General features: G+C 35.0%; 1 protein-coding gene across 1 annotated transcript; it reads left to right on the top strand.

Annotated features, from left to right (window-relative positions):
- Positions 1-923: 923 nt before the first annotated feature.
- On the top strand, positions 924-24,953 carry TOP2A (DNA topoisomerase II alpha). Its single transcript, XM_006188880.2, has 35 exons — positions 924-1,090; positions 1,966-2,121; positions 2,339-2,429; positions 2,731-2,794; positions 3,922-4,067; positions 4,253-4,350; positions 4,613-4,825; positions 5,294-5,467; positions 5,654-5,755; positions 5,860-5,997; positions 7,069-7,207; positions 8,213-8,370; positions 8,675-8,800; positions 9,119-9,229; positions 9,374-9,479; positions 9,569-9,678; positions 9,934-10,026; positions 10,472-10,586; positions 10,690-10,811; positions 12,011-12,159; positions 13,928-14,159; positions 14,357-14,491; positions 14,605-14,805; positions 14,979-15,174; positions 16,482-16,573; positions 16,675-16,839; positions 17,075-17,158; positions 18,013-18,195; positions 18,512-18,602; positions 21,500-21,652; positions 21,906-22,029; positions 22,138-22,181; positions 22,591-22,731; positions 23,191-23,390; positions 23,867-24,953. The coding sequence occupies exons 1-35, from the start codon at positions 1,070-1,072 to the stop codon at positions 23,993-23,995; spliced, it is 4,602 nt and encodes a 1,533-aa protein (XP_006188942.1). The 5' UTR covers positions 924-1,069; the 3' UTR covers positions 23,996-24,953.
- Positions 24,954-26,689: the final 1,736 nt, after the last annotated feature.

Raw genomic sequence — 26,689 nt, 5'->3', positions numbered from 1 at the left:
ACATTTTGGGGTCATTTTAATATTGTGGATTGAGGAGGACAGAAGAAACCCACTCAAACATTTAGACGTCAGAGTAATAAACACTTGGGTCTTCAGCATTTCCTTATCAAATCTGGGCTGCAGAGCTAAGGGGACGTAACACAGAGAGCAAAAGTAATAAGTAAGAGGGCATCCTGCTGGCCGTCTGAGGAAAACGCTGTCGTCCTAGAATGGCCGCTCAGCTCCTGAGGAGATAACTACAAATTACTCCCTTTGACCAGATGCAGCTCCGCGCCGCTCTTCCAGGGGCCTTGAACGCTGCGCTCTCTTTTGCGTGGGCTCTCCATGCCTTTCTATTACACGAAAATCCAAAACCACATATGTAGCGCTTCTGTTTTTTAAAAAGTAAATTCAGGACAGGGGGATGGCGGGAAGAAGCGGCGGGGCAGACGCCAGAGCCAGTTCGCTGAACTGAATTAAATCGCTAGGCTGCCTGACCGGGACTCCCGTTCCTCTCGCTAAGAAAACAAAAACAAACACAAAAACAAACAAACAAATCTCAGGATGGAGGATGGTTTTTAGGTTTCAGGGATCTGAAATAAGTTAGCAGCTCCTGTGGTACAGATATCCTCTCCTTTCTCTTTTTACCGCAGCCTGCACCTCAGAAAACCCCTTCCCACTTCCACAGCACGTCTCTTCAGAGTTACGCAGAGAGAACAAACCAGCCCTCTTCATTGGCTAGATTCCCTGTCGGTCTCTTCACTACGATTCCGAGTGGTGCTTTTTGAAACCACTCTGGTCCCGCCCCCCTTACCTAATTGGTTCGTTCGAACAGGCCCCGGCCAACTCAGCCGCTCATTGGTGAATATCAGAGCCAGGTTCTGATTGGTTTATCGAGACCAAACCCGGGAGAGCGCGTCAGAGATTGGCTTATCTGCTTTGGGCGGGCTAGCCGAAGGTTCAAACCGTAGTGGAAGCGCTCTCCTAACTGACGAGCGTCTGTGGAGAAGCGGCTTGCTCCGCGTTTGTTTCGAGAGTCCCGCCGGTTTAGTCGCTTGCAGGGTTCTCGAGTCCCTTCACGACCGTCACCATGGAGGTGTCGCCACTGCAGGTACAGCTCGCGGAAGGGACGCGTCGCGGAGCCTCGGCACGGCCTGGCATCTCTCTGGCTGCCCGTGAGAGGGGGGAGGGGCCTGGGCTGTGGTGAGGCCACCGCGGGCTCGACGCCGGGATTCGGCGTCGACCTGGGTTCCCTGGGCTCGGCGTGAAGAGGCTGAAACCCCTTTATGGTGCACATAGCGAAGTATTATCGGCTAAACTGACTTCTAGGTGTGGCCTTGCGTTTCACTTTCTAGAGATTCGATTGGTCCATCTGTGTGGTAATGGTCCGCGTGGGGCTTTAAGCAGCACAGACTGATGCTTTCCTCTCCTCCCCTCCGACCGAAAACGGGATTGAACCTCCCTGACCTTAGAAGGTGGAGAGTTAGGCCCAAGGTTCCCACTGTGCAGCCGGCAGGCCCGAGGTGCTCAAAGTCTGTCCCTCCTGTGTTCAAAACGTTAACGTGCCCAAAGGATGGAATCCATAGCCTCCCTAGAGGCAGCCTCCCTAGAGGCTGCCTCCCTAGAGGCTGCCGCCATAGAATCTGTTATGTGCCGGGGACATAGGAGGCAGTCAGTAAATTTGGGCGGCGTAGATGAAAGAAGGGGGTGAATTCTACTGTTGGCATCTAATACAAAAAAATATTTCCATGCGGGATACACTTGGCAAGGTAAAGTGTCTGTTTGAACTGACCCGGGAACCTGGCTGCAGTTAACTTAAATTGCCGTGTTGATACAAAAACGATGTCAACTCCACCGATGCCTGCTAGAAGGCTGTGATTTGTTACAGTATGCTTAAGCAGATCATCATGGTAGGTGTTTTGTTTATGATTTCTGATAAACCTGTGATTAAGAGTCGCTTTTCTTCAATTTTTAAAAAATTGCTAGCCTGTAAATGAAAATATGCAAGTCAACAAAGCAAAGAAAAATGAAGATGCTAAGAAAAGACTGTCTATTGAGAGAATCTATCAAAAGAAAACGCAATTGGAACATATTTTGCTCCGCCCAGACACCTACATTGGCTCTGTGGAATCAGTGACCCAGGTAAAACCAAGCTAATTAAATGCAGTTACTATGTAGTTAAGGTGTATACTTTTCCAGGCTAGTTTTCTATAGTTCATGTATTTTGAGTGTAGCTGGAACTGACCCAAGGTATCATACATATTGTCGTACTTAATCTAGAAGACTTTACAGTAATCATGATGATAAAGTAGAATAAATATACAGTAAAAATAACCATATTTCTTTACCTTGTTTCTAGCAAATGTGGGTTTACGATGAAGATATTGGCATGAACTATAGGGAAGTCACTTTTGTTCCTGGTTTATACAAGATCTTTGATGAGATTCTGGGTAAGTGAATTTATTATAATGATCAACTGCTCAGATCCTTCCCAAGAAGTATCATTCCTAACAAACACTCTGTAGCCAGAACTATGATTTCAAATGATGGGTGGTGTAGCAGTCTACTGGAATCTAGGAAGTTGAATTCTTTCCTACAAACAGGACTATGAATAAAAATTACTAAATTAACACCTCATTAATGTTACTCCTGTGCTGTTTGAGATATGTTCCTTTCTATATCTTAGGGTTAAAGAATGTTTTTAAAAATATTTTAATTTTTTTTACAAATGCATATTTTATTTTCTTTCAGTCAATGCTGCAGACAACAAACAAAGGGATCCGAAAATGTCTTGTATTAGAGTCACAATTGACCCGTAAGTCTCTTGCTTAGTCTTTAGTTTTTTATAGCTCATTATTACTGTTAGTTGCATTTACTTTGATTTATAATAAAGTTGGCTTTTTTTAAATAAAAGTTTGCAAAAGTGCAGAAAAGTAGAATGCTAAAATGAACAATACCTAAAATCTAGGTCCAGCAGTTATCGACACTTTGCCTTATTTGCTCCATCTCTATTTTTTCTGAATCATTTCAAAATAAATTACAGACATTATGACACTTCATCCAATAGTTGCTCTAAGTATTCTGGAGTCTGAACTTTTTCTCATGGTGCTATTCAAATAGTAAACCAGCAGGTGGTGATACAGAATAATTTGATCTAACATTTCTGCTTGTAGACGTCCCTTTGTGGGTACTCAGGGTGTTGCTTCACCTTTTTATTAGCCTGATCAGTTATAACATAAACTATACTTTAGGCTTCTTTGGGGAAATGTAAGTGTTAGTGATGTACTTAAATGCTCCTAAGGACTTGATATCATAGTCTTTAAAAAAATGTTAAGCTAGTTTTTAATTAGTCTCTTTTGTAGCTAATACTAAGTACTATTTGTAATAAGAACCATAGTGTGGTTATAACTAAAATATATTTTGAGAATTAACTTAAAATAACTAAGAGATAAGTAAGTACAAATAAATTTTTAGCATTTTATTGTAGCAGGGAAATTTACAATTGGTTATGCCCTTTCACATTTGTTTTGCAATATGCTTTGTCAGGTGGGAAATCTAAGGGAGCTGGGACAATAAAGGTGATCCTCTTAAAAGCAGTATAATAATATTGTTTCCAAATTTTGTCCTTTTCTTTCCATTGGGTATAAATCATTTCCCTTTGTTTATTCTATCATTTTAAAGTTTCATATTTTTTCAGTATTATCAGTGTCTGCTCAGGTGTTGGAAAAGGACTATTTTTTTTTCCTCTTGGCTCCTGTTTCAGGAGTGTCAGGAACTAAGTAAGCATGCTCAATTTCAGAAGGTATATATGAAAAAGAATTATAAAGAAATTGAAACTTGTGAATTCATGTATTTTAGAAATAATATTTAAATATAAAAAATATTAAGCACTTGTTTAATGTCTATTTTACAAAAAGAAAATTTTCAATCTTCTTTTCTTAGGGAAAACAATTTAATTAGTATATGGAACAATGGAAAAGGTATTCCTGTTGTTGAACACAAAGTCGAGAAGATGTATGTCCCAGCTCTCATCTTTGGACAGCTCCTAACTTCTAGTAACTATGATGATGAAGAAAAGAAAGTAACAGGTACAGTCCTGAGGAAAATAAAGATATTTGTTGCTGAAAAAAATACATCTTTTAAATGACTGTGGCACAAAGGTTAAAAGTATGGGAATAAATCTCTAAAACTGAATAGCAGTGCCAATGATTAAGAAATAAAGCTGTTAATGAGATAATAACAATTAAATAGTATTTTATATTTATTTGCCCAGGTGGTCGAAATGGCTATGGAGCCAAATTGTGTAACATATTTAGTACCAAATTTACTGTGGAAACAGCCAGTAGAGAATACAAGAAAATGTTCAAACAGGCAAGTAAATGGGTATCTTGTGCTTGATTATAAATTGTACTACAGCAATTTACAATGGCAGTATTGGTTTAATTTAACATCATTTATAAGCTATTTAAATCATGGGGAATTATTCATAAACATGTGTTAGGGATTTTGGTGGAGGGCTGGTGTTTGGGGTTTTGTTTTGTTTTGTTTTGTTTTAGGACTTATAAATTTGTGTTATTTAGTTCCAGTTTGTGAGATTACTTGAATTTATCTCTCCTCCATTCTGTTTCCATAGACGTGGATGAATAACATGGGGAAAGCTGGTGAGATGGAACTCAAGCCCTTTAATGGAGAGGATTATACATGTATTACCTTCCACCCTGATTTGTCTAAGTTTAAAATGCAAAGCCTAGACAAAGATATTGTTGCACTGATGGTTAGAAGAGCATATGATATTGCTGGATCTACTAAAGATGTCAAGGTCTTTCTCAATGGAAGTAAGCTTCCAGTAAGTATTTTCCTGGGTGTTCAGCAGTGAGGGTCTTTTTTATCATTGTCAGAGGCAAAGTTGATTTTTATTTCCTCCCATATTTTTCCTACCCCTTCTCAGATATGTTTCTGTAAAGAAGCCAGTATACCACATTTTTTTAGTTAGCTCATTTCAAGCTCACTAAAGTCTTTCTCAAAGAATCTCCTAAATAAATCCTTTTATGACCTTTAATAACCATTGTCTTGTGCCCATCAGTGAACACCATTTCATTAGTTTTGGAAAAAAATTTTTTTTTATTTTAATGTTTTAATTGAAGTATAATCAGTTAAAACCGTGTGTCAATTTCTGGTGTACAGCATAATGTTTCAGTCATACATTCACATACATATACTCATTTTCATATTCTAGTTTTGAAAAATTCTTATAGTCTACTTTTTAATTTACTTGAAAATATTTTTAATACCATTATTTTTAATTCCTGTACAGGTAAAAGGATTCCGAAGCTATGTAGATATGTATTTGAAGGATAAGGTAGATGAAACTGGCAATCCATTGAAAATTATCCATGAACAAGTAAACCACAGGTGGGAAGTGTGTTTAACAATGAGTGAAAAAGGCTTTCAGCAAATTAGCTTTGTCAACAGCATTGCTACTTCCAAGGTAATTTTATTTTTTAGTTATTAACCATGATTTATCTTTACATATAAGTTTTGTTTTTAATATATAAAATGAATTTGAATATTTGGCTACCTTGGCATAAAGGAAGCTAAATTAGATATTTTTTGTTTGATTATTATTATCATTTTGAGGATAATGAATTTACAGTTTGGTATTTTTCCTCATTAGGGTGGCAGACATGTTGATTATGTAGCTGATCAGATTGTGACTAAACTTGTTGATGTTGTGAAGAAGAAGAACAAAGGCGGTGTTGCAGTTAAAGCACATCAGGTATTATATTTTAGTGTTCTTTTGCTAAAGTCAAGGAAGAAGAGAAAGGCTATAAATAAAGCATGAGTAAGTTTTTAGTGATTTACTATCAATTTATACTGCAGGTAAAAAATCACATGTGGATCTTTGTGAATGCCTTAATTGAAAACCCAACCTTTGACTCCCAGACAAAAGAGAACATGACTTTACAAGTCAAGAGCTTTGGATCAACATGCCAGTTGAGTGAAAAATTCATCAAAGCTGTAAGTACTTAGAAGGAATAAAAACTAGAATCACTTTGTTTTATTTTCCATTGCCCTTCTCAGCTCTGCACAGAGATTCCTCCCACATGTCTTCTCACTCGGAAAAGGAAATAAAAGACTCTTACTCTTACCAAGTCTTACTAGGGCCTTGATTACCATGTGTATGCCATCTGTATTTACCTATTACGTATCACCAATTTAGATCACTTCTGAAGTTAGCCCATCTAACTACTTACTGAACATTGAATTGAATGCCTAAAGTTGCTCCCAGTAGACACATCCAAAACTGAATTAGTTCTCCATATTTACTGACCTCCGTGCAGGTAGCTCCCTCACTCCCAAAAAACAATACTATTTCCTATTTTAGTAAAAGACCCCAAACAACTGCTAGGTTGCATAAATCTAAGTCCAAATTCCTTAATTTGGCCTACAAGACCCTGCAATTTCCAACCTCATCTCAGTACCACTTTTCCTGTATTATCTAAGCTTCACTCCTACTGGCTTTAAATTACCCAAAAGCATAGTACTCTTCCTCTCCTTAGAGCTTTTTCACATTAGCTAATCCCTTTGCCTTAAATGCTTTTCACCTGGCTAATTGTTTTATGTCTTAAATGTCATATCCTTAGGAAAGCCTTTACTTTCTACTCCTTTTCCCAACTAAGTTTGTTCTAGTATAACACTAGACACACCTTATTATATGTAACATGCTTTTTTCAGTTCTCCATAATATTAATCATGCTGTAATTTCTCATTTTATTTATTTGTTGTATATTAAATTTCATGAGGACAAAGACCATGTCTAATTTGTTTTTAACCACTAGATCTTGTAGCTCAGTGCCTGGGACAATATAAACACATAGTCAGTAAATATTTATTGAGTGAATGAACCCAAAGGAACCAATTCCCTCAGTAGTAATAACCAGAGACAAAAAGATGTGCCACCCTCTATCCAGACATTTTTTTTCCTACTGCTATTCATCTTTGAATTATTTTAATTTTTATGGGCGCTCATTTGTATTCTAGATTTCTGACAGAAGTCTTCTTCCCTAACATGAGTCTCCTCATTTTCAGGCAACGGGCTGTGGTATTGTAGAAAGCATACTAAACTGGGTGAAATTTAAGGCCCAGATCCAATTAAACAAGAAGTGTTCAGCTGTAAAACATAACAGAATCAAAGGAATTCCCAAACTTGATGATGCCAATGATGCAGGTATACATGTAATAAATAATAAAGTTTCCAAACTTTAAATCTTGTAGTTCAGTTATTTATTTTATTCATTAACAGCTTACTGTGGATGTTTTTCCCTTGGCATTTAATATTCAACAGAATATTTGTACTTTGTTAAAACTCAACCAGTACCTTGTTATTGAACGTTTGGATCATTTTCAATTTTTGGCTGTTATAAATAGTGTTGAGGTGATTATTTTGGGATTTAAAACAAGAATGTTTATATAGTGATCTATTACCTAATGTAGAGGAGGAAAAAGTCTTCTCAGCCTTCTTAGGTCTTTGGCTGTCTCTGAAAATTAAACTGACAAAGATTAACAGGAAAAAAGCATTTGAATTTATTTATATACTTCTTATGTGACACCAGAATCTTCATAGGGAAATGAATACCCAAGGAGATAGTTAAACCTAATTGTATTTCTGCTAGCTTTGGTGAAGAATGGAAAGCTGTGGAAAGATATGATAGGCTAAAGATTATGAGCTAAGTATAGTAAACTTGGAGAAACCTAGCAGGGCCTTTTCATTCAGATTCTTCTTTGTGTCCCTCAGCCTTGGATTAGAATGTTCCTTTCCTCGGGTTATAAGGAGGGCACCTCTTACCTAAAGGTTTTATGACCTGCTTCAGGGGAGGTCAGAGAGATCTTCCTGCTTCTACCATTTGCTCAAAACTCCCTCAGCTTAAAATATTCAATTTGGCCATACTTTGGGGTAGCATGTTCTAAACCCCATCACCAACAAATATATTCAATTTAATATGATCAAATGAATGTTTCACAGCACTATAATTGTCATGAGAAATTAGTCTAAGAAACTAAGACTTTATTAACTTACAAACTTGAGTGAAAATATATGTCAAATTACTCAGCTCCATTTTACTCCTAAGCCAACTTGTTATGAATTATAAATTATATTTGTGTTTTATCACATGTCTGAGTCAGTATGTTTGAGGTTGAACTAAATGTACTAATAATAATTTGTTTATTTTAGGGGGCCGAAACTCAACCGAGTGTACACTTATCCTGACAGAGGGAGACTCAGCTAAAACTTTGGCTGTTTCAGGCCTTGGTGTGGTTGGAAGAGACAAATATGGGGTTTTTCCTCTTAGAGGAAAAATACTCAATGTTCGAGAAGCTTCTCATAAACAGGTAGAATATATAAAAACTATCTTTAGAATCTAAATCTAGTTTTATAATGCAGGACTTCATGCTTATATTTCATTCCCTTATTGGGCATTTTGAAATATATCTCAGACAGTTTGTTGTTATTTTAGGAAATTGGGTACATTGTAGCATATCTTAACATCTTTCTTCTAACTTACCAAAGTAGAGGCTAATCACTCAAAATACTGGAGTTCAAGATAACCCAAGCAATATATACTGCTGTATTTCTTTGTTCTTTTAAAATTTGTAAACAAAATATTACCTTTTTTTTTCTATATGTCCATGTCAGATAATGGAAAATGCTGAAATTAACAATATAATCAAGATTGTGGGTCTTCAGTATAAGAAAAACTATGAAGATGAAGATTCATTGAAGACTCTACGTTATGGGAAGATAATGATTATGACAGATCAGGTCAGATTATCAAATATTTTAGATTGTTAAACTAAATTAAACTTTCATATCTTACTGTTGTATCGCTTTCCTGCCATGAAAGGAAATTACCTAACTTAGAGCTTTATTCATTATCTTTAATCCACATCTAATCAGGTATTATGCTTATGTTATATGTATATTATATATACACAGGTTAAGTGACTGAATTTTGATATTTAATAGCCTTTTTTTTAATCCCCATAGAAAGAATTTTGAGAAATTATTAATAGGTCAATTCTAATTTTCTTTGAGTTTCTAAGTAATTCTTTAGTGTTTTGGCTTTCCAAATATTTCTAGGACCAAGATGGTTCCCATATCAAAGGCTTGCTGATTAATTTTATCCACCACAACTGGCCCTCTCTTCTGCGACATCGTTTTCTGGAGGAATTTATCACTCCCATTGTAAAGGTATACTAATTTCTAAGATACCACAATGGATATTTTAAGGCTCTGCTCCTCAACCCTGGAAACACATATAACCCCAGTGATGTATGGTGGTATGCAGAGAACCCAGCACTATAGAAAGCCACAGTGGTGTGTTTTTTACTTCAGGTGTCTAAAAATAAGCAAGAAATGGCATTCTATAGCCTTCCTGAATTTGAAGAATGGAAGAGTTCTACACCAAATCATAAAAAATGGAAAGTCAAATATTACAAAGGTTTGTAATGAATCTCTTTTAGACCTCTCATTTTGTTATATACCACTGTGCGAGATTATATGGAGTAACTTGTATTCTTGGTTTTGTAGGTTTGGGCACCAGCACATCAAAAGAAGCTAAAGAATACTTCGCAGATATGAAAAGACATCGTATCCAATTCAAATATTCTGGTCCTGAAGATGATGCTGCAATCAGCCTGGTGAGTTTGAGTTGTATTTCATACATACATTCTAGTTTTAGAAATCAGTGCTTTAAGCAATCATTTTAAACATGAAATTTTCATATAATAAAATGTTTTATAGATTAGAATGTTTTTAGTAGGCGTATCCCAGAGAAAGGAACCAGATATTTTAGAAAACTGAGTTTTTGTTGTTTATTTGTTAATTTTTTTATAGAAGAAACATTTTGGAATCTATTAAAACCAGTTGCATCTTTTTCATCTTCTAATTTATAGGCCTTTAGCAAAAAACAGATAGATGATCGAAAGGAATGGTTAACTCATTTCATGGAAGATAGAAGGCAACGAAAGTTACTTGGCCTTCCTGAGGTAAAAAAAATTAAAATATATCCCACAAAATGTATTATTTGCTGACCTTTTCAAATCAATATTATGGCAAATTAAAGTTACTGAATAGTTATTTCAGTTAAAAAGTTAATAATAGATAACTATATATAAATGCCCTTATTATTGTTTAGGCTTCTGCATAAATGTATTGGACCTGAAAGAAACTACAAAGTCAGTGCCCTTTTTTTCTAGTTATGCAGCAATTAAATTTGCTTTGTCTTTAAAACATAAAATACTTCCTCATAATTCTTTATTTTTGAGGGACTTCAGAATTATCATAGAAATGATAATTCTAAGAAGTATCTTTATTTTATTTTGTATAAAGCATTGTTAAGACCAGTGGTTTTTGTTTTTTTGTTTTTGTTTTTGTTTTTGTTTGTTTTTTAATTTTAAACTAGATCATGTAATACTTTCTTTGGTTCCTCAGGATTACTTGTATGGGCAAACTACCACATATCTGACATACAATGACTTCATAAACAAGGAACTTATCCTGTTCTCAAATTCTGATAATGAGAGATCTATCCCATCTATGGTAGATGGTGAGTTCCAATTTATTAGCCTGTTTTTATCATAAGATGGAAATCAATGCCCAGAAATGGTTAAATTGAGGATATTAATATTTACACTTCTTTCATTTTGAAGGTTTGAAACCAGGTCAGAGAAAGGTTTTGTTTACATGTTTCAAACGGAATGACAAGCGAGAGGTGAAAGTTGCCCAGCTAGCTGGATCAGTAGCTGAGATGTCCTCATATCATCATGGTGAGGTAAACACGTAATCTATGTTTCCAGACAGTATTATAGCAGAAATACCTGCGAAGTCAGTCTCTAAACAGTTGGTGAAAGTATAAGCTGGTGCATCCATGGTAGAGTTTGATGGAATCTATCAAACCATGAATGTGCTTACCTTTTGACATAACAAATCTATTTATAAAAATAATATTCCTATAAGGATACTATAGGATCTGCAAGGCTCTTTGTTCAAAGATCTTTATTAATGTTTATTATAACTTTGTTATGCTAAAATTTAGACGTGGAAAATATCCATCAACTGGGAAATTATTATAAATTGTGACACATCTGTGCATGGAATCAGTGATATAACTTAAGTAAATCTATATCTACTAACATGGAAGAATGTCCATGTTCTATTGTCAGGTGAGGGGGGAAAAGAGGCAGAAAAATACTTAAAGTATATGCTTTAGATTGTGAACTTTTGTTATCCCTGAGCATTGGAAAGGACAACTTTCCAATTTTTTGTATATATCTGAATTGACTTTATGCAAACATATATACATACTCCTTTTTTATTTTGTAACTGAAATTGCTTTTTTGTATTTATTATGTAAAACAGTTTTAAAGGATTAGTTGCCTATAAATTTCTAGTACTTTAAAGGTAATGATTGTCTTGCTTGTTGCTTTCAATCACAATATAGCAGGTACTTAGTAGATGTTCACATAGCAAACATTTGTTAAATGCTTACTATGTACCAAGGATACAAAGATAAATATCTTCTCTACCTTTAAGGTATAATCACAGTTCAACCAGAGGAACATAAACGCGCATGCACCCACACACACAACTACAGAATAAAGTGATACATGCTAGCATGTGCGCACACACACACACAACTATAGAATAAAGTGATACATGCTAGAATAGAAATGAGCAAAGTGTTGTAACACAAAGGAAGAAAGATTTCATTCTGCTGAGAGTGAAGAGAGAAGCTATGCCTCCAAGGTTGAATAGGACTTGCTAGAAATCATTGGAAGGCAAGAGCCCTGAATTTGGAGCCAAAAGTCTCAGGTTTAGGTACTACATCTGCCATGTATTTACCTGGGAAAAGTCAATAAACATCTATATTTCATAAAGCCTTATAGGGTTATGGTGAGGCATAATCATAATGATGGACGTATTATTATTGAAAGCCCACAGGTTAGATTAATGAATCTTTTTTCCCCCTAGATGTCACTAATGATGACCATTATCAATTTGGCTCAGAATTTTGTGGGTAGCAATAATCTGAACCTCTTGCAGCCCATTGGTCAGTTTGGTACCAGGCTGCATGGTGGCAAGGATTCTGCTAGTCCTCGATACATCTTCACAATGCTCAGGTGTGTATGCTTCCAACTTTTAGTGAATTGCCATTTCTAATTTTGAAGTATTGTGAGATTTAGTTGACTAAAAATAGGAAAATTCAGTTAGTCAGAAAATGTGTTTTTGATACAGATGCTTGGATTATTAATTTTTCTAAAACTAGCTCAATTAAAGTAAAATTGTGTTACTCTTTGCAATGAGCAGAAAGTCAAAATTCTATTTCAGTTTGATAACTTAGCCTTTGTATCCCTTAGAAGTATTGTTTCCTTGCCAAACTATAAATGTTTTTACTCCCCTTTCTTATATTTTCTTTTTCTCCATATAGAGTTGTGGCTCTCAAGCAAGGTAGATTTTGCCCTTCAGGGGATATGTGGCAGTGTCTGGAGGCATTTTTGATTGTCATGACTAGGGGACCCATGCTACTGCCATCTAGTCGGCAGAGGTCAGGGATACTGCTAAACTCTGTAATGCGAAGGACAGCACCATCACAGCTAAGAACCATCTGACCCAAGGTGTCAGTAGTGCTGAGGTCAAGAAACCCTGCTGTAGAATTTGAGTCAGAGTAAAGAAGAGCTTGACTTTTCTTAAATACCACAAGTTGAAATTTTACTTCTTTATAAGTCTATGGAAAATACATTATGAATGGTCAGTTTTCAGGTGTCATCTTATTCAGCCTTTCAACAGCATAGGATACAGTTAATCAGTCCATCCTTGAAACTCTTCTTTCTTTATTTGTCCTCCAAGACACCAGACTATTGGTCTTCTCAGCCTCCAAATACTGGCCTGCCCCAGGGCCCCTTCATCAGATCTCTTTCTACTAACCACACTCCTCTCCCATCCATGGATTATGTCTCATATATATATACAGTCTCACAGCTCCAGCCCTGGCCTCTAAATTTTATGTCCAACTCTTCTCTCAATGTTTACTACTTGGATGTCTGATAAATATTTCAAAAAGTTCAAAACCACATCCTTCGTCTTCCTGTCTCAGTAAATGGAATGCTATCCTTCTAATTCTCAGACTAAAAACTTGGAGTTATCTTTAACTCCTTTTCTCTACACTTGCATCCAGTTCATCAGTAAATCCTATGGGCTCTGCACTGGGAAAATACTAAGCCACCTCATTCATTATATTCACATAGACTGTTATATTATAGTCTATCCTTCTTTCTTTTGGCAGCTAATTTTTAAAAATAGGTTATTTTGGTTCCTACTTCTTCAGAGAAAAAACTAAAGCCCTATTTTAGCAAACCAGACCCTGTATGATCTGTGCTCCCACTCCCCAAATCTTCTGATTCCATCTCATACTGTCTCTGCTCCAAACACATCTGGCCTCTATGCCTATATTCAAACATGCCAAGCACACTCCTTCAGGGCCTCTGACTTGCAATAAATACTCTTTCTTCAAACAGCCATGTGGCTCATTCTCTCAATTTCTCTGCTCAAATGTTATCCTGTCAGAAAGTGCTTACCATTTTTTAGCATCCCCTTAGTTAATCTTAGCTACCTTATTTTTCTATTTAGTATTTACCCCACCACCTGACAAAACATATATTCATTGGCTATCTCCCGTACTAGAATATCTCCCTTTACTGAGCTCCTTGAAGGCTAAGACTTTGTATCTTCAATGCCTGGCACTAGAAGTACTCAATAAATGGTAAATGAATATTAGCAAGTAAAGCCAAGGTAATTTTCACGTATACATCTGAGATAACACATGTTCTTTCCAGGAAAGTTGTGTCAAAGCCAGTATTTTTATAAAGTAACACTTTTTGTTTTCTTTAGCCCTTTGGCTCGGTTGTTATTTCCACCAAAAGATGATCACACATTGAAGTTTTTATATGATGACAACCAGCGTGTTGAGCCTGAATGGTACATTCCTATTATACCCATGGTGCTGATAAATGGTGCTGAAGGAATTGGTACTGGCTGGTCCTGCAAAATCCCCAACTTTGATGTTCGTGAGGTTGTGAATAACATCAGACTTTTGATGGATGGAGCGGAACCTTTGCCAATGGTAACTATTCTCTGGTACTAGAAACCTTTGTTTTCCTCTGATTTCAGTTCAGTAGATGATATGATGAAAGAGGACACAAATATAAAATTTATTTCATACTTTAATAATGTTAGATTTATTGTTTAATGCTGTTGTGATTTCTGTTTTTAGTATCACATTTAGAAAACATTCTTTTCTTTTTTAAAATATCAATTTAGCTTCCGAGTTACAAGAATTTCAAGGGTACTATTGAAGAGCTGGCTCCAAATCAATATGTGATTAGTGGTGAAGTAGCTATTCTTAATTCTACAACCATTGAAATCTCAGAACTTCCCATCAGAACATGGACCCAGGTAACTGTGGATTTCTTTTTTGTGATTGGGGAAGCACTTTCTGTACTAATGTTTGTTGAATATTCAGGAGCCAATGTTTCAGAAACTTACAGAAGAATTGTTTGTTTCTTTAGACATATAAAGAACAGGTTCTAGAACCCATGTTGAATGGCACTGAGAAGACGCCCCCTCTCATAACAGATTATAGGGAATACCATACAGACACCACTGTCAAGTTTGTTGTGAAGATGACTGAAGAAAAACTGGCAGAGGCAGAGAGAGCTGGACTACACAAAGTCTTCAAACTCCAAACTAGTCTCACATGCAACTCGATGGTATGTCTTATTTCATAAGAAATACATGTTTCCATTCACATTAAAGATTAATATCAGTTTTAAAAGGGTATCTTTGACTTTTACATTTTTAAAGAATAAAGTCATTTCTCTAAAACCATTAAAGTTTAGCCAGTTTATGAATTACTGGCTCTAATCTTGTTTTTCTTTTCTAGGTGCTTTTTGACCATGTAGGCTGTTTAAAGAAATATGATACAGCATTGGATATTCTAAGAGACTTCTTTGAACTCAGGCTTAAATATTATGGATTAAGAAAAGAATGGCTTCTAGGAATGCTTGGCGCTGAATCTGCTAAACTGAACAATCAGGCTCGCTTTATCTTAGAGAAAATAGATGGCAAAATCATCATTGGTATGTTTTTGGAACAAAAATTGCCTGGACTAAAATCATGCCTAACTTCCTTTAAACATTTTTGGTGAGAGTAATGATGGGGAGAGAGGGCAAAATCCATTTAGTTCTGCTGATTACATATACAAGCATTTCTTCCAGATACCTAATTAAGCATTTATAGTTTGAAAGAGAGAGTTTTTCCTAGATTGAGCATCTTGAGAAATCAAGATTTAGTTAACATTTAGACAGGAAGAGAATAGAAGGCTAGAAGAGGTCCCCGTATAAACTGATAAAGAGCAGAGTTAAGTCTGATAGAAAAGCAAAAAAAGGAAGGAGGATTTTAAACGGCTTGTAAGTAAACTGTATATTCAAGACCAAAAGAGTCACGTCTTAAGGAATTTTTTAAAGACATTCTAGAAGCAACTAAATCAAAGTTTAACCAGGAAGAAAACAGTTTTGACTAAAGCTGGAAGGTTAAAAGAAATAGCTCAATTCTAGCCAGGGCTAACTAGGAAAGCCAGGTAACCAAGTTACTGGTGATCGCAGGATAATTTTCTGATGGTTCACAAAAATGTTTAACTTAGTAGATACATGTTCATTGTCATGAATATTTTAAAATACAATAACAATGACATATCGGTCCCCTAATTTCACAGATATTATTGCTTAAGACAAAACTGAAATGAGTAATATTGGATATGACTGAAAGAAAAATAACAAGTAAAGATTATATTCAGTTGAGTGAAATTTAGGAAGTACTAGGGGCTATCCAGTCTTCTTAAGGAGTAAATATAAAGGGCCTAAAAGTGTGACCTATATCAAGTTAACTGATGAAAGGTGGTACTCGGAACCTCACTCTTGTATAGCTAGTAACTTAGTATTCCTCAAAGTCTAATAAATCGGCTACAGTAGACATTAGTAGAGGCGTACTATAGGGAAAAGAGAAGAAATGCATCATAGGGGACCATAATCAAAAAAAATCAGTGTTTGGATGGGTGGCACTAAAAACTTGCCCACTCAGGTGTTGAAATTAAAAGACAGGGAGTATAACTGAGGTCAATATTTATCAGAAATAAAGGTTTTGATTATTTTCTGTTAAGAGTTAGGATTAGATCACAATCTCATATATGACTTGGCTGCCCCCTTGTGGTAATTTCCATTTGTCAGTGGTTTAGGGAGAAGACTTGGCTATCCACTAGGATATATAAATTTATGCAAGAAGAGAGTTTAATTTTCAGTTTTAATCTTTGACTTAATATGGTAAAACCTTGTCCCTTTCCTAAAATATTGCTTAAAACCATTATCTCTGTTCACATGTGTTTAAACAGAAAATAAGCCTAAGAAAGAATTAATTAAAGTTCTGATTCAGAGGGGATATGATTCGGATCCTGTGAAGGCTTGGAAAGAAGCCCAACAAAAGGTGATTTCTTAGTTAGCATTTTCTGCATTATTAAAGAATGTACAATCTAATGTCTATGTTTCACATTTCCTATTAAAGCTACATTTTAATCCCTCCTTTAGGTTCCAGATGAAGAAGAAAATGAAGAGAGTGACAATGAAAAGGAAACTGAGAAGAGTGACTCTGTAGCAGATTCTGGACCAACCTTCAACTACCTTCTTGATATGCCTCTTTGGTATCTAACCAAGGAAAAGAAAGATGAACTGTGCAAACTAAGAAATGAAAAAGTGAGTTGTTGATGGATAGTATTTGTTGCTTAGTTGTATTCTAATGGTGAAAGTAAAAACTTAATTCTGTGCTTCATGAAAATCCTGTTTATGAACATAAGTTAACTTTTTTTATTTTTATTTTTTAACATTTTTTATTGATTTATAATCATTTTACAATGTTGTGTCAAATTCCAGTGTAGAGCACAATTTTTCAGTTATAAGTTAACTTTAATTTTCTGACTATCTTGTGAAGGAGCAAGAGCTGGAAACATTAAAGAGAAAGAGTCCATCAGATTTGTGGAAAGAAGACTTGGCGGCTTTTATTGAAGAGCTGGAGGTGTGTAGTTTATAATGCCCATGTTAGAATTTTTATTAGTGAAATAATGTATTCTAGCAGTATATCTCTTTGTCAAGAAATTTCACAATTGGCGATAGGAAGAATATAGGAGGCATGAGGAAACATTCCAAGATAACACATAAAATAACAGATTGTTTGAAACTAGTTGGAATAAAGTAAATGATGCCAAGAAACATACTCTCTAGAAGTTTTTAGACAAAAGAGGGGAAGGGGCAGGAGTTGATTTTTGACCTGCTGGGACTGAGAAGATAAAGAGAATTTAAATGTGGAAGAACATCAACCCAGTCCCCCAAATAAACCTAAAAAGACAATTTACCCTCAGGGTACTCAGTAGTTTCAGGAGATCTTTTGTTACTACAATTGCTAATGTGGTTTGTTTTCCAACATTCTAAGAAAAAATATTTCCTAAATTAAGCTAAAAGGCTAACAGGCAGATTTATATTATTGCACTTCAGTATGGATGTCTAACTTGTAATCAGTTGATTGGCTAATGTACATTACTGGAATCACACCCTTTCTTATTTCTTGAGTTTACAGATATATATACCTGTATGTATGTATTTTATCCTTCACCCAGTTTCCCCCTTTTTATCCTCAAATGTAGAACCAAATCTTCTGTCTCAGCACACTTTTCAAAGTGTGCCTTAATTATATCTTCACTATTATTGGTGGTATACTTAGTTATAGAACAGCTTGTCACAAATTTACCTTAAGATGTAACAAACAGATACCAGTTTAACTGTTGCCTTTTATTCTGTCCCTATAAAGTAGAATAAATGCTGTAATGTCTTTGTTAGCTTGTAAGTTTGCTTTCTTATATCAACATTTTGTAGGCTGTTGAAGCAAAGGAAAAACAAGATGAACAAATAGGACTTCCTGGGAAAGGGGCGAAGGCAAAGGGAAAAAAAACACAAATGGCTGAAGTTTTGCCTTCTCCATGTGGAAAAAGAGTCATCCCCCAAGTGACCATAGAGATGAAAGCAGAGGCAGAAAAGAAAATCAAAAAGAAAATTAAGGTAATGCTCTTGAAAATGTTATACATAAAATACTTTAAGCATTTTCCCACTTAAAATTGAACAGATTACAAAATTTCTAATCCTATAGTTTGGAATTTATCAACTAATCATAACATTCCATTCTTATGAGGCTGATTTTTTTTAATGTTTAAGTATCTTGAAAAAGTCATGCCTGTACCTTTATTCAGAGCTCCTAACCAAAACACAAAGAAAAAAAAAATCACTCTAACCAGATAAATATTTGTATATTTGACCTTGTATTGTTTCAAATAATAAGTTGGCAGAATGTGACCATTTTTGTCTTGCTATCTTTTAGAATGAAAATACTGAAGGAAACTCTCAAGAGGATGGGATGGAAGTAGAAAGCCTAAAACAGAGATTGGAGAAGAAACAGAAAAGAGAACCAGGTATTAAAACATTTTAAGGAAAATGGTATAGAGTTTGTTAGCTAGTACATTCCTTAAAACATTTTAAGGAAAATGGTATAGAGTTTGTTAGCTAGTACATTCCACATAGATGTTCAGTAAGTTCTTAATGAGTAACATGAATAAGAGCTATGTCTGAAGTATACTTGAACCTCCCTAATAATGTCCTTGGGATTTGATTTATTTCAGAAGAGATTATTTTTTAATGAAATACTTCCTGTTGCGATCTAAAGAAAATGCTCAGTTTATTAGATATCACTTACTAGCTAGTTATGAGGTTCTAATATATAATATATTCATATATAAAGTTTCTTGAGGACAGTGACCACATCTTAGTCATGTTTGTATTACCCCTAGAGTTCAACACCATACCTGGGATATACTTAACAGTCATTCAGTAAATAAAATAGAAGTAGCAATTATGTTAACCATTTGATTATGCCTTTACTGAGTATCTACTTTTTTTAACTTCATTGAGACATTCACATACCAAATTCACCCATGTAAAGTGTACCATTCATTGGTTTTGGTATACGCATAGTTTTAGAACAATTTCTTGCCATGGAAAGAAACACTGTACCTATTAATGGTCAATTCTCCATTTCCTACCAGCTCCCTCTCCCTCTGGGCAACCACTAATCTACTTTCTGTCTCTAAATTCACCTATTCTAGACGTTTCATATGAATGAAATCCTAATGTGTGAGCTTTGGTGGCTGGCTTTTTTCATATTTAACACAGCGTTTTCAAGGGTCATCCATGTAGTAACATGTATCAATACTTCATTCTTTTTTGTTGCCAAATAGTATTTCATCGTATGAATATACCACATTCTATTTATTCATCAACTGATAGGTATTTAGGTTGTTTCCACTTTGGGGCTTTTATATTTCTTTAGAGAAATGTCTGTTCAGATCCTTTGCCCATTTTTTAATTGAGTTATTTGTCTTATTGTTCAGTTACTTGTAAGAGTTCTTTATGTATTCTAGATACCAATCCCTTATCAGATATACGATTCTCAAATATTTTCTGCCAGTCTGTGTACTAATTTTTTTAAGTTTCTTTGGTTAGTTTCTTTTCCTTTTCATTTTCTTGATGCTGTCCTTTGAAGCACAAGTTTTTAATTTTGATGAAGTCTAATTTGTCTTTTTTTTCCTTTTTGTTGCTCATATTTTTCATGTCATATCTGATCTTTTATCCAAATCCAAGGTTATGAAGATTTATCCCTATATTTTCTTCTAAGAGTTTTAATTCTTACATTTAGGTAATTTTGAATTAATTTTGTATATGGCATAAGGAAGAAGTCCAACTTAATTCTTTTGCATGTAGATATTCAATTGTTCCAGCACCATGTATTGGAAAAACTTCTTTACCCATTGAATTGTCTTCACCCTTGCCAAAAATCCATTGCCCATAAATATTAAGGTTTATTTATAGATTCTATCTGCTTTTGATAGATAATGAGTGCTTAGTTCTATGGGGAATACAAAGATGAATAAAACAAATGGCAACATCTTAGTATTAAAAAGAAGTAATAAAAATATGCTGTCTATGCCATGTGCAAGAAAGTGACCTTATAATACCACACATGTTTAACTTTAAACTTAGCTAGCAATCATTTAGCATATAAAATCAATCAATCAAGTAAGTATTTTGAGCATTCATAGTCCCATCACTATCTCATATATTGTGAGGACAAAAAAAGTGGGAGAGCATGGCATTTACGTTCAAGAGGTTTATCAAGAAAGAATGGTAAAGATGTACATACTAGTCATTATCATGTTTTAGAAAAAGATGAGATGAGTGTGGGTACATGTGGATTATAGAGGCTTTGAGAAAGAGGTAAAAACTTGGGTTAGAGTCTCGAAGATGGGGTCAGATTTAGGTATTCTAGACTGGGAGAAGGAAAATGGGCATAATATGCATGGGGCAGTGAGAAGGCCCCCTTGACGGGGGGAGTTTACATTGGAAAATAGTAGAAAATAGTTAAACCAGATTATGGAGAGCTAGAAAACCTGGTTGTTGGAGGTAGATAGATAAGATTAGATTCTATACGGAAATAATGAAATAGATAGGTATACTCACAAGGATATGAAGGAAGGACTATGTCAGACCAACAAGGAGATTGCCCTTCTTAACTTCATGGGATGAGATGAGGGAAATAAATAGCAAAGGATGTGTATGAGAGACACTTGGGGAAAAGAATTGACACTACTTAGTGACTTTAAACTTCCTTACTCAGCCGTTAAATTCCCCTAGCCATTTTTTCCATTCTTTTCCTTTTGAATTGTCTCCCTTGCCTTGACTTCAGCAATGAACTTTTGTTGATCTTGCATCTATTCTTGTGCCTTTCTCATCTCCACATTGCAGCTTGAGAGAACTCTTTAAAATGCAAATCTAGCCATATTGTTTCCCTGTTAAGCAAAATCCTTAACAAGACCAGCTACTCTTCTCTGACTTCTGTTTTTCAGCTGTAATGGATTTCTCTCAGTTTCCTAAATGCACTATGTTTTCTCACAGGACTTTGTACATGTTATTTCCTGAACTGGAATGTTTTCATCATCCACCTCCCTTCAACTACTTAACTCTTAATTAACCTTCAGATCTCAGCTCAAGCATCTCTTTCTTGGAAAAGCCTCTTACTTATAAACATATACATACATACTGCATATCCTATGAAAACACACTATATTTATTTATGGGATTAGATGACCAACCTCTAGGCTCCATAGAAAGAGGGACTATGTTCATTTCTGTGCACCACTGTATTCCCAGTACTAGCACAGAGCTCAGTAAATATTTGAAGAATGAATGGATGATAGCTGGAGAAAAGTGAGTCTAAGAATACGTAAATGTGGGTTGATTCCTATCTCCCTTTCAGGTACCAAGACAAAGAAACAAACTACATTGCCATTTAAACCAATCAAGAAAGCAAAGAAGAGAAACCCTTGGTCTGATTCAGAATCAGATATGAGCAGTAATGAAAGTAACTTTGATGTCCCTCCACGAGAAAAAGAGCCACGGAGAGCAGCAGGTAAGGAAAGCTAAAGAACACGCTGCAGGTGCTGAAAGATTTGAAGGCTCACTGTATTTCAGGGCACTTAATCCCAGAAGTTGTTATATCTTGGAGCAGTAATTATATTAAATTTTTAAGAAACTAAAATATCTTTTAGAAGATTAAACTGAAGAATAAATCTTCACAAAATATTGTATTAATCTGTAAATTAAATATTTCTGTTATCCTCTTTGATTCTTTGTATATTTCTTTGTATATATTTCTTTAATAGCAAAAACCAAATTCACAATGGATTTGGATTCAGATGAAGATTGCTCAGATTTTGATGAAAAAACTCAAGATGAAGATTTTGTCCCATCAGATGCTAGTTCACTTAAGACCAAAACTTCCCCAAAGTAAGTATCCTCTTACTTTATCGTGATTGTTTTTAATAGTTGGTGATATATTCTTTGTTGTTTGACATATTTAGAATTGGTTGTCAGGATGTTATTTTTTTATTTTAGACATACTAACAAAGAACTGAAGCCACAGAGAAGTGCCAAGTCAGGTATGTATACAAGTAAAAACAGTGAGACATCTGCTTTACTGGAGCAGTTAGGTCCACATGGCTTCTCATCTGGACTACATTCTCCAAGTCCTGCCTTTGAAAATAAATGTGGGGTCTTGCTAGCATTACCTTGATGTTGTTCTTTAGGTTTAGTTTTGTAGATAGATAGGTTCTGTATTTAATATACTAGAAGTAATCGTGTGCTTGCCAGGTACTACGCTAAAGATTAAAAAAAAGTGTTTTTGCTGATGGAGAATCCAGAAATTAGAACAAATATTATGAAAGTGTGCCTAAATATTCCAGAAAAGTCACAGCCTTGGTGTTTAAATAGGAACTCAGAGCAGGGACAAAAGCAGTAAACAAATTTTCACATACTGCTTGTATGTACTATTTTCCTTTCCACATGAAGTAACGGACCTTGATGCTGATGTTGCCGAGGATAATGTAGCACCTTCTCCAAGCTCTCCTGCTGCTGATTTCCCAGCTGTAACTGAAACTATAAACCCCGTTTCTAAAAAGAATGTGACAGTGAAGAAGACGGCAGCAAAAAGTGAGCCTAAATCTTTGAGATGGGTTAATATTGGGATTAACTGACTGGCTGCCACAAGCCAGTTTCAATTTTTTATTCCCCAAATTTACTATTGATATTAATATTAAGCCTTTTCAAATGAAAACAAATCTTTAGATCTTTATAATGAAAGTTGCTAGTCAAAAGGTTTAAAAATCAGCATGTTTCTCAAAATGTCAGGTGTTATCTTGGTTCATTTCTATGGCGGGGATAGGACTTACAGTTACAGATGTTTAACATAAGGTATATATATACCTACAAAAAATTGGATGCTTAAGAATATTTTGATTCTCTAATGTATTTTCATCTCTTAGTTTGTCTTTTCCTAGCCTGTCTTTTCCTATGTTAAATGTAAACAGTCAACAGGTTGCTAAAGAAAGCAGCACTGTGCGAGCAATTTGTCTAAGAGTGGCCATGATGAATGCCTGTGTTGACTTGCAGGTCAGTCTTCCACCTCCACTACAGGTGCCAAAAAAAGGGCTGCACCTAAAGGAACCAAAAAAGATCCAGACATGGATTCTGATGTCTCTAAAAAGCCTAATCCCCCCAAAACCAAAGGTCGCCGCAAAAGGAAGCCTTCCACTTCTGATGATTCTGATTCTAATTTTGAGAAAATGATTTCTAAAGCAGTCACAAGCAAGGTATTTATCCTACTCTGTCCTTTTGCTGTGGTTGTTTTGAAACTCATAACCAAGCTTTGCTGTTAATTTGGCACATTTTTAAGAAAATAAATTTAAATCCCAGACTCCATTAGCCTTTTATTCTATGTAGTTTAGTTGTAAAAAAGTTAAATATACCACTAGTCAATGAGAGAGTTGCCCTAGGTCTTATTTCTTACTACTTATTAGAAAGGTGAAAAACTCCTTGAGTTATAGTCTACTGATACATATTTTTTGTTTGTTTTTGTGTGTACAGTGTGTTGAGTCTTTTTGGGGGGGTGGTGGGTAATTAGGTTTCTTTATTTTTTAGTTTTTTTTTTTTTCAGTGGAGGTAATAGAAATTGAACCTAGGACCTCAGGCATGCTAAGAATGAGCTCCCTCTCTCTTGATATGTTTTTTGCATTGAAATTCTGCTGTCTGGTTGATACTGTGCAAATTATGGGCTTTTCTTCTTTAGAAATCCAAGGAGGAGAGCGATGAGTTCCATGTGGACTTAGACTCAGCTGTGGCTTCTCGGGCAAAATCTGGAAGGACAAAGAAACCTATAAAGTACCTCGAAGAATCAGATGAAGATGACCTGTTTTAAAATGTGAGGTGATTATTTTAAGAAATGGTCTTATTGAGCCCAAGACTGGTTTTAAAGTTACCTGAATCTCTTAATTTCCTCCCCCGTGAATTTAGTTTGGGGAAGGTAGTTTTAATTCAGAACCATCAAGATGAAGTATGTAGAACCCAAGTAAGTGTCCCTTATCTTTTTATAATACCATCTTTAAGTAATGACCATCTTGTGGGCATTGTTTTCTTCTCTGCTTTATATATGTACTGAGTCTGTTTTTTGTCTTTTAAATCTGATTTTAAGTTCTTCTGGACTTTAGAGATAGTTTGTGGTCACTTCAGCAAAATGTAGTTTGACCACTGATTAAGCTAAAATTAGAGGACTTTGACATAAAAGTGTCTACTCTGCCTTTCAGTAAATGAGATAGAACATGATTAATTCCATTTTATATTAGTTTTATAGGTAATTTCCATCAGCTAAAACTTTATAGTTCCAGTACCAAATATTTCTCGCTCAGCCTTTTATGTGCTGAATTTTTGTTTAAGCAGTGAAAAATTGTTCATATTCTTCTGAATATTAGCAGATGCTGAAGAAAAACACCCTGGCTGTGTCTGTATAACTTCAACACAGTCAAAAAAGAATGAAAAAAATTAGACTGTAAATTATGATTATCTTCAACTCTTGATTTGTCGACAACCCTCTGGCTGCTTCTGAATCTCCCAAAGAACAAATTTTGGGGGGCACCAGATTGCAGAAGATTGGGGGACAACATTCAAAGATCTTATGTATTATATGGATGCCATACTCAGCAGTAAGCTGTTTAATCTCATAATTTTCAACTTGTAAGCTTTTTAAGCTCTTCCTTCATTTGTTACATGTGTGTGATTTGAATGGTGTTATCAATGTTTTTGTAAATATTTACTATGTTTTTCTATTTAGCTTAATTCCAACAGTTTTGTACTTTAATAAAATGTTGTAAACATTGCAACTCATGATTGACCTTTTCCTTACTCTAAAATATATATCCCTCTTCTCTATTCACTGTAAAATAGTTTTGTGAGAACTATCCTGATCATTTTGTGATGTGCCTGACGGCTTCTGGCCCTGGTGATAGATCTGAGAGAGAGGCACCATGACCTAACTGGGGGCAACCAGGTTTTTTTCTGGGCTTTTAAACATGGGTACTAAATTCACCTCTTCCACACAGTAAATACATCTATGTATGGCCATACATCAGTAAATAGTTTTTAAATATAAACATTTCTTTTTTTTTTAAACATCTCTTTTTTAATGATTCCCTACTTTACATTTTTGATAACCTAGTCAAGTACTTCATCAGTAAATTATGTTGGCAACTGGCTAGTCATTTAGAAAAAAATAAGATGTGAAGAAGAGGGGTTGGAATTTTTTCTAACACAAAAGTTTAAGTTCAAACAGACAATTTAAATGTCAAAAACAAAACTTTGAAAGTAGAAGAAAAGCAGTTTTGAGTTATGAAGGACTGTGCTAAACATATCCGCAGTGTCAGTGTTGACAGAGGCATGGAAGAATGAGCCCTTTGATCAGAACCTTGACAAAAAGGTCAAGCTCTTGGTCCCCGCAATTCTTACTTCAAGAAATTTAGTTTAAAAATTTTTTAGTTCAAGAGAAGATTTGGACATGTGCAAAAAGCTATGTAAACATGTAAACACGTACAAATTTGAGTTCACGTGACACAAGAAAAATCAGTATCCTGCTTACAACATAATTTTGCAAAATGCTACCATTGGGGGAAAGTAGGCACTGTACAAGGGCTCTTTGTTATTTTTAACAACCGCATATAAATCTACAATTATCTCAAAAAAACATACATACAAAGGTGCCTATTAAAGTTTCTGTAATAGTACAGAAAGTATTGAAAATAACCTAATATCTAACGATAACTAGTAAGACAGTTTATAAACAGATTCTGGTACAATGAGGAATATCAGGTGCTCATTAAGAATGATCACATGTATTTGACTTGGAAAGATATTTAGGACATTGCTGAGTAAAGAAAGCAGGTTACAAATCAAAGATGAATCCCTGTCTGGTAAGTATGAAGTAGCATTTGTTCACAAAATAAATAGTGGGAGAAAAGCATATAAGCCTTTGGAAAGAAAAAAAATCAGAAATTTTTAAAACTAGTAAGTTTGCTCCTGATCAATAATGCTGTAACTTTTTTAAAAAAGACTCCAGACGAATACAGTCCTTGACCCTTCACCACTGACGTTCTAAGAGATCAAAATTCTAAGTGCTAATAAATTCAGTGGTAATACACATTTAGATCCTTTAGAGAATGTAGTTATTTCCCACACATGTGAAACATTGCTTAGATGGATACATATTACATCAATTATAAATAACAAAAGAATGGTAACTGAAAAAATAAGGGATTCAAAAATTGTATTTAGTTGATAAGTGATACAATTAAAGTCTACTAAGCCATTTTAAGATACATTACTCCTCTGTTACTGCTGCAATGGAATTTAAGTGATTTCTGTCCATTTTTCCTGAAACCCAAACACATAAAAAAAGTTAAAAGTTTTTAATTCATTAACTTTTTCTTCTAAAGTAATTGACATCTGTTCTTGCCTGCCCGCTGCCTAGTATTCCTTTTCTCAGTAATTCCACTTTGGAAAATTATTCTGAAGTCGAAAAGTTTGTGTTCAAAAGTGTTCATTGAAGCATTATTTACACTGGTGA

This window comes from Camelus ferus, chromosome 16 (genome assembly GCF_009834535.1).
Source record: "Camelus ferus isolate YT-003-E chromosome 16, BCGSAC_Cfer_1.0, whole genome shotgun sequence".
NCBI lineage: Eukaryota > Metazoa > Chordata > Mammalia > Artiodactyla > Camelidae > Camelus > Camelus ferus.
This window is presented reverse-complemented; position numbering and strand designations above follow the sequence as displayed.

Excerpts from the sequence above, each read along its gene's own strand:
- TOP2A (XM_006188880.2), top strand. The coding sequence starts at position 1,070 with ATGGAGGTGTCGCCACTGCAG. Across the intron at positions 4,068-4,252 it reads TGAAGAAAAGAAAGTAACAG|GTGGTCGAAATGGCTATGGA; the intron begins GTACAGTCCTGA and ends TTATTTGCCCAG. Across the intron at positions 8,801-9,118 it reads TAATGATTATGACAGATCAG|GACCAAGATGGTTCCCATAT; the intron begins GTCAGATTATCA and ends AAATATTTCTAG.